The sequence below is a fragment of the Apis dorsata genome, unplaced genomic scaffold (assembly GCF_000469605.1).
Source record: "Apis dorsata unplaced genomic scaffold, Apis dorsata 1.3 scaffold_37, whole genome shotgun sequence".
Lineage (NCBI taxonomy): Eukaryota > Metazoa > Arthropoda > Insecta > Hymenoptera > Apidae > Apis > Apis dorsata.
Window position 1 is genome coordinate 421,839 of NW_006263339.1, and position 9,205 is coordinate 431,043.

At 34.7% G+C, this 9,205-nt stretch overlaps 1 protein-coding gene across 1 annotated transcript in view; it reads left to right on the forward strand.

Annotated features, from left to right (window-relative positions):
* LOC102673231 (zinc finger protein 395) overlaps positions 1 to 8,838 on the forward strand; it is a 93,183-nt gene extending 84,345 nt beyond the window's left edge. Inside the window, exons 7-9 of the mRNA XM_031512946.1 lie at positions 6,791 to 6,891; positions 7,423 to 7,684; positions 7,834 to 8,838. Coding sequence (XP_031368806.1) covers positions 6,791 to 6,891; positions 7,423 to 7,684; positions 7,834 to 8,052 — 582 coding nt within the window. The 3' untranslated portion in view covers positions 8,053 to 8,838. The remainder of the gene's footprint in view (positions 1 to 6,790; positions 6,892 to 7,422; positions 7,685 to 7,833) is intronic.
* The last annotated feature ends 367 nt before the right edge of the window (positions 8,839 to 9,205 follow it).

Sequence of the window (9,205 nt, forward strand, 5' to 3'; positions counted from 1 at the left end):
CCTTAAAAGCGTAACGTGTGCCCGTTTGCACACTGCGATTCAATCCGCATGTTGACCGCCAGAAAAATTCTTATACGTGACCAAGTAGATGCGTTTCAACGTTTATGACACTTATACACGTTTGTGCACGATTCACGAGTTCACGAGTATCACTATCGTTAACGTTGTTTCACGTAGAGCAATTAAGAATGAGTTACGATGAAATTTGTCGACGAAAACTGTTTTCTACTAATAACGGTATCTACCAGTTTCGGCAGTTCTACCATGATCGTGTTTTTTAATATGTTTTTTGTATAATTGTCTGGAATGTGGTCACGAAAAACAAGATAGAAAGGAAGAACCAAGCAAACAACCAATCGAGATTTCAGTGAGTTCTCACCAATCGTTATTGAGGATTCTTGAAAATTTGTAGTTTAAACGAAATGATATTCGTTTTTGATAAAAAAATTTGAAAATATCTAGAATAATAGAATTATATAGAATATATAGAATATATAGAATAAAATAGAATTAGAAATCATAGATTAAAATATTTTACATTGAATAACTTTATAAATATTGCAAATTTCTTAAAAAAACTGAAAACTGCTTTTCTATTATAAAACTTTATTGAATGCCATAATAAAAGAATTAGCCATAGTAAAATATAAATACACTATCACTTTCTATAATTTATATGCATAGAAAGTAAAAGAATATTTTTATTTATTAATAATCTATGCATCATAAAACATGTTAGATATTATAATGATAAAAATGTATTTGATATATTATGTTTCTTGCAATTTTACGTAGTAATTTTATCATATAAATAATTCCAATTATTTTAATTATATTATTAATAAAAATATATTCGTTTATTTTCTTTTGATTGAGAATGAATAATTAGAATATAAAAATATTGAATCAAACTAGGACAATCATTGTGTTAATTAATCTCCATTAGAAAATAGAATCTTGAGTAATTTTCAGTATTCTCAAACATACCAGAAAAAACAAATGCTATGACCAATATATCGATAACACGAGTAGTAGCGTCGGCCATGATTAATCAGCCTCGCCTTGTTTTCATTTCGAATTTAACGGTTTTGCGCGTGAAGAACAATATGCGTATATTTTTATTGCAATAGCACAAAGAAGGTAACCGACCAGATTTTACAATATAAATGGAATGTACTTCGTGTCAAAGTCAAAGTCAACGATAAGACGATAAGCATGGAGGGAAATGACCGACAATTCGCGCGTCATGTCGCTTGCCTTTTATCCTATCTCGTTATCATTTTTGTTCACTAGTTATCTTGATTGTTGCTGTTGGCTCGCGTTCATCTATCCAAATGACAAAGTGACACATTCGATTGAAAGACAACGCATATATTATGACTGATTTGTTGCTAGTTTGGTGTACTAGCGTCCTCTATCGTTTCACGTAGACGCTGGCAAAGCGCACGCCACTCGGAGACATAAACAACACGATTGCGCATGCGCTACTCTTTCCTCCTTCACTCTTGTTCTTGAGTCTTTCACTCTTTTAATCCTACTTCTTCTGTATATTGTTCTCCTTTGCTCTTATAACCAAGCAACTGTCGTTTCACAATGTTCTCGATGGTGGCGCTGACCTTCATAATGGCGACGATCACACCGGTAAATCGAAACTAATCGCACATATATTTTTCGAATAAATTTTGTCATTAACGAATACAAAAGTTTAGTAAAAGAAAAATGTATTCTGAAAAATTTGTTTCATTTTTGAATCAATATTTATATATAATGTTTCTAATGACCAATTATAAATTGTAAACAGTTGAATATCCTGATACATCGTGACTCACGGATGTTCAATGCTCTCCACCCTCCCTGCCTCTCGCGTGCTCGAAACGATTTTCTTTCTCTGTTTTCTGTGTCGTCGACCTCAGTTCTTGCTTGGAAATTGCGCCGAATCTGCTGTTCCAGCGCGTTTCTATGCCCCATGCATTTTTTACCGCTCGAATTTCTACGCATTGCCGACGCCGAACAATGACACTTTAGACTAACTTCTTGCTCTTTGTATGCATCTATTATCTTCAGTATTGCTTCTGACATGCTTTAAAGTAAACAATAGTATGCTTTGACACGTGCGTATACATGTCATTCAATACAACAATATTCAAACATACAAAATCGAATATAGAAAGCACAAGTTTTTTTCAATAATTTATTTTTATCATTTTAAAAAATGAAAAAACGCAAATGTAAAAAAAATTATTGAGGCATTGTAACTTTGATGCATCATCTTATCTCTTTCAAAATTTTCAAATTACAGTGAGCTTTATCATAATTCTGTTGCACTTAATTTAAAACTTATTAATCTTAATGCACTCGGACTAGCGGAATTTACCTTCAGTCACAAGATACCCCATAACAAACCCATAGATTTTTCTCTCGTCACCCTGTATACTCCATGTTCGTGCGTAAAGCATTCGTGTGTTAAGAAGGGTCAACGTCCGACCCTCACCACACGCCACGGATCGACGCGCTAACACACAGAAGCCTGGTTTGTTTTGGTTTCCCGGGCATTACCCTTGCCTCCCCACTTCTTCATACTGACTCCACTCTCTTTCTTTCTATCTTTCTTACTTCGACCATATATATTCATCTCTTTCTTTCTTTTGTCGCGCGCGCGATACGTCCGATACTCGTGGAAAGTATTGGCGTGCACAGTGACGACGCGATCCGAAAATGGGAATTGACATCGAATTAGCGTGATGTCAATGAGAGTACACAATGTTAAATAATATCATAAGGTAAAAAAAAATGAAAAAAAGAGAAATTATAATACGATGCATTTTATATAAATTTGACATTAAAAAATGAATCAAATATTATCTCGATAAAAAATACAAATTCTAAACATATATGTTTTAATAAAAAAAAAATGAGAAAGAAGCAATACCAAAGACAAGATACAATACCAAAGATCGAACATCTAAAAGAATTGAAAGGAAATATATTGTTTTCAAGGCAGCAAACATGGAGAGTGTGACGAGAAAGCGAGAGCTACGTAGAAAGCAAGTTGCAAGTAGTTTGGGATCGATTTTCGTATCCCATGTCTCGCTTGTTACGTTCACCTCGAACGTAGAGAATGTCGATTCGCTGCTACGATGTTCTACATATATGCCATTCTACAATATACACATCAAATATTCTCATGATGGAAGTGAAACAAACACATGGTTACACTGCGAGAAGAGACCTTGCTTGGAATTTTCATTCGCAGAGTACGTTCATTCGTGCTATATATATGATCGCATGCACGGTCTAATTATAAGCAATTTGAGGCACAGTGCGCCATGATATCAACGCCAGCATGCACGCGTGACATTACTAGATAGATTTCAGAGGGCGTGCGTGTGCGTGTGCGTGTACATGTATATGATAAAGGGAACGAAGGGAAGGAGAGAAGATCGTCGCGTAAACGAGTCTACAGCCTAGGGTAGATGGCCCCGGCCCGGCATGGTCCCATCAGACCAGCCGCGTGCATCCCCATCTTGCCTATCTATACTACCGGCAACATCGTATCACGCGCGCGATGCACCCACGGACGACTCTAGCGCACTCGGCAACCCTGTCGACTCGCTTACTCATCCCTGCCAACTGAAGACTGCGCAACGATACAACCGCACTGAAGAAAATCATCCTCTCTTCGTCTGTGAAGATTTACATCTCTCTTTCTTCCATTTTCATTGCTCCTTTTAGAAGATCTCGCCAATGGAACGGACTGTGACCAATTACATCGCTCGTATTGTGCATCGCGTCGCATACAACCTGTTAATAGAACTTCGTATATATATATATATATATATATATATATATATGTATATAAAACATATATTACTAGCGCATATATACTGCCGTATACTTCACATTCGAATATTTCTTTTTTTGTAGAAACGAAACTGATCATATGATTATGCGATCAAAGGATATTTTAGAAAGTCTGTTTTCATCTTATTCATTAATTTAAATTTGTGATGATACACGTATACCAACATAAGTTATCTTCATCCACAATTATTAACGAACTGAAAGTCAACGCGGGTAAGAGGGGAAAGGATCGGCTCTGACTTTTTCGATACGAAGCAAGGCAAGGCAAAGCAAGGCAAAGCAAAGCAAAGCAAAGCAAAGCAAAGCAAAGGGAGAGCATTGCTTGCCAACCGGCATAGAAGGTCTGTGACCTCGGCAATGCTTATGTACGCCTGTATATACGCCTGGCCGCGTGTACCGTTTCAGAGGTGATGTCACGATCAGAAAGGTCCTTGAAGTAGCGAGAACAGCTTTCTGACCGATTCTTTTCCTGTTTTCCGGAAGTTTAAAAATCCAACAGATATCTGTACAATGTTTTCTATCTGATTCATTTGATGGATAGGAAAGATTCACGTCTCGAGTCACTTCATCGAGTCTCTGAGTATAAATATTTGTAATGATGTCAATTTCTACAAAACTTTTAAAATTTCAGAATTCTAAAAAAAAAATTCTATAACTCTAGAACATTATAATTTTAGAATTTTAAAACAATTTTTCTGACTTTGTTTTCAAACTTTACAACTATAAAAACTTTCTTTTTCTCAAGAACTTTAAAATTCTTAAAGCTTAGAAACAAATAATTAAAAAATAAAATTATGAGATAGTATAATTTATTAATTCTGAAATATCTGAACTTAGAAAATTTAGAATTTGAAAATTTTTAAGTAATATTAACTTTTAAATTCTTGTCGAAAGAAAAATAAAATCTACTTTCTAAAATTTTTCTTCCTATTTTACAATTTAGATTTGAAATTTATGGATCAGCAGCAGTGACCTGACAGCGAAAAACTCGTTTTGACCACCATGTTCTTCAAAAGTGTCTCCTCTTACAATGTCCTTCGCTTTTAACCTTTCGTGATTCGAATGTTCTTTCGAAAGAAGTATATTGTCAGATATTGCGTCGAAATTTTTAACCAACATCAAACTCTTTCCCTTTAAAACAGATTATTCTCATGGATCTCTTATTGTAAAAGTCAAATACTTCGTTAACTTTTGAAGTTGCAATTATGTAAAATAAATCAAATTTACTTTTTATTAATTAGGATATAATCTTATCTACGAATAATAAATTTTTTGATCGTAATTTCAAAAAGTTATTTGTTTTATTTCATTCTTAAATTAGAAAGTTTAAAAAACTTATCAATGAAATTTTAATAAATTTTTAAGTTTCAATAAATAATTTGTCTTTTGAACAATGATATTGTTTCAATCTGGTATTTCTAACGTATCTTCTATATCGTACTTTATCAAATAGTATAAGAATCGATATATTCAGCAAAACGTAGCTTTAGACTGTCTACTATCATTATCTTCTTTATTATTTATTGAACAAGTTAGAGTTCCTGTTATTTCTATATAAAATAAGTTAGAATTAAAGTGCCTATTGAGTTTAAATAAAAATATGTATGTATGCAATATGAAGATGATGAGTGTATAATATAGAATACGTTATATGTTACAGAATAATTATTATAAAATTTTAAATCAAAAAAGAAAATGATTTGAAATTTTATATTTATTAAACATTTTTTTAAATTAGTTGTTATATAGTATTATAGTACCTATAAATCATTTAATTATTATATTTATAGAATATTTTCAAAGCACTTATATTTTTAAATATAAAATTCAAATCGCTCATCTCATTTAAATATACGATATATTTTTCATATTAGAAATTTATAAATTCTTAACTTTTTTTTCTTAACACGTTTTATTTGGTCATCGATAACAACTCATCATAGTTATTAAATATGCAATTTTCGTTGAACAATGATATTTTTGTCAAATTTTTTTTAACGAATCCAAAAAATCCTAAATTTTGTTCACCAAATATAAATATTAAATCTACAACAAGTTGCAGAATAGCTCTAAATTTCTTCATCTTCAATTTCTTTTTAACTTAATCCAAAATCCTTTTCTCACCGCATATATAATTCTTCATGTGTCAGCATTCTTTCATTATTAATTTTATAATTCGATTCTTTCTAAAAGCATAATAATAAGTGTTTCATATTTGAAGGACAGACCATATTGAAACGTTAAAAGCACGATCGTAACACGACCGCGTGGCCCGACGGAGAAGTATCGTTCTCGGATCAATAGCACGTGATCGTGCCGGCACCACTGTGCCGGCCGATATAAACAAAGAAACGTGGCTGCGCACAACGTACGCGGCGGCTGCTGCGCATCGATTTTCCCCTTGTACCATGGGGCTTTCCGCGATATAGTTACGTACGATTCACGCTACAATGCTTGTCGACGGACCGTGAGATATCGTTAAAGGACGTCTAAAATCCTTCATGAGATATTTTCGGCACTCTGATAATGTTTGAAAATACAGTCGCCATACCTTCAAAACAATTGGAATACTTTATGAAAAATAAATTACGATACCAAGAAATAATCTACGATTTATAGGTTATACATTAGTGCAATAACAATACACAAATACACAAATATAGAGTTATAGATTATATAAAGTTGAAGTCTATAATCGTGATTAGAGATATAAAAATAACGACTCGGTGAAAATAATATTTGAAAAATGTTGTAAATAATGTTTTTCTGTGAAACAAAATTATTAATTCATATAATATATAAAGTTGCATGATATAAAATTTTGTATATTTTGTATAAATATTATCCATTAATATTTATGTAAGATAAATTCAAATTATATAATATATTATGTATTTAGTCAATAACATAAGATTTATTCTGATTTTAGGCTAATGCAGCAGTAGTATTTAAATGTACTTGGCCAGGTTGTTTAGAAATCAAGGCGACCGTGCCGCTTATCGAAGAGCACGTGCGCCAATCACACTTGGGGTAAGTCTTAAATATATAGTAAGACGCAACAAGTCTCATGAAAATCCGATATTTTATCGCATCTGTTGCACGAACTCGTTGCACGGGAATTAATTCTCAATTTCAGTATCAATTTAATTTGAGTACTTAATATTATAAGATACGCAAAGAGCATAGTTTCGACATTTTTATTATAACCAATTAATTAGATTTTTTATATAAATAAAATAATATTTTTTTTTATGAAAAATAACGAATTCACTGAAATTAATAAAATACATTAATCCATTCCAAATTTAATCTTCTACGCGTTTATATACGAATTTTCTTGTATATCATTTCTTGAAATGTCGTAATATTCGTGTCTACATTATTCTTCAAATTCTTTGACGTTCAAGCGTTAACCTTGAACCACGCGATAAGATAAATTCCACTAACTATGCCGGACATCGTGTACATGGAATAGAGTTCGTTCACGGTCGAATAGATTGCCCACACATTTTGCGTGTATTCAGATAGACACGTTTAACTCGGATCACGCACGTTTTTCAGACCTAAAAAGACTAACAGTTACGATAACGAAGAGGACGATGACATTTCCGATCATGAGGAAGAATTCTATTATCAGGAGGTGGCTGTCGATCATATGAGTTCTCCACCAACGATGTCGCATAGGGACATGGCCAGACCTCCGCACGAGGATCCGGAGTATCAGAAACAGCTCCGTTTGGAAACCACTTCTGCTACTAATAATGCAGAAAACATGATGATGAGCATCAGAGAACGAACCACATTCGCCACTTCGCAATCACCGGTACGTTGACACATGAATACATTACGTATGATTTAATTCTTGCATAACTTTTAAAAGAAACTGAAAATTCATTTTATTCTTGAATTAAAAAAATGATCTCATAACCTCAAAATATAATAATTTTATACAACCTCTGTTTTCGTAAACAGGGTACACCGATCAAGCATATAAAGTTGTCACCCAGGCCATTCCAGGCGTACCAACAGAACATGGGCCTGCTGACGGTGTCGACGGGAAAGATGCCATCGTCGCCCCGACGGATTCGCGGCGAGACGAAGAAGTGCCGCAAGGTCTACGGTATGGAGCATCGCGACCTATGGTGCACACAGTGCAAATGGAAGAAGGCCTGCAGTCGTTTCGGCGACTAGGCCAAGCGGCCGCTCCGTTCGTATGTCCGCGGGCGGAGATCGTCGCCGAGTCGACCCCAGAGTTTGCCAATGCTACATTAAACTTCTCGCCAACTGCCAGCAAACAATTGCCAATTTCCACACAGTCAAACACATAGTCAGTCAGTTCAGTCGTAACAGTCAAAGTTACAGTCGTCGTCGTCATCGTCATTATCACCAACAATCGTGACGTTGTTGTTGCCGCGGCGATAGCGACAATACTCGCACGATACACGCGCGAATCACACGTATTCGATTCGCGTTGTATCACGGTCACGGATTAGCGAAGGCATACTCTACGATATCGTCCACCATTTTGCGAAACCGTTCGACCTGATCCATAAACAGATCTCCATAAAGAGGCATCACAAAGAAGTATCGAGGATATAAACGATCTCTGTGGTGTGAGGAGAGATGTGTCAGATCACCGAAAGATCACTTCTTCTCTATCTTCGTCTCTTATTCTTCTTGTAAAATATAGTCGTGTTTATACTCGGTGTTCCCCTCGATTTTCTCTCTTCGTGGGAAACGAGGTTGACGATGAGAGAAACACGGAGAGATACGTCAATCCCATGACGGATGGCGGACGGTTAGAAGGGCCGATCACGTTTTTCGTACGTGGCAAGAAAAGAATATATAGATTGTTAAAGGAAAATTATTGTGTTTGACTTCGTTCAAATACAAACGGTGTTGCGTTGTCGATAGAAGCGTGTTAAGATGAGAATCAAGTATATATATATATATACGTTCTAAAGGAAAGGAAAATAGGAAAAGAAAAAAAAAACAGAAGATCGTTGACCGATCGTCGAACGATTTCTTATCGCTCTCGTCTGGCACTTGGCAAACTCCGTCAGGGTCTTTTTAGCCGTAATAAAGGGTTTTGACTAGTAGATAGCGAATAATTGGCGGTACGGAACGAGGCATCCTTAGACTGTCGCGCCCTCTCTGACTCTCTTTTTCGACTTTTTCTCTATGTTATCTCTCTATCTATCTTTTCTCTCACTCCCATTCTCTGATCAAACGCAAGAGGGCGCGGAACACAGCCTTGCTTCTGATTCGCCAGTAACAAGAAGAAAATTTTAAAAGAAAAATTAATAAAAAAAAAAAAAAAAAAATAAAAAAAAAGGAATTTTTT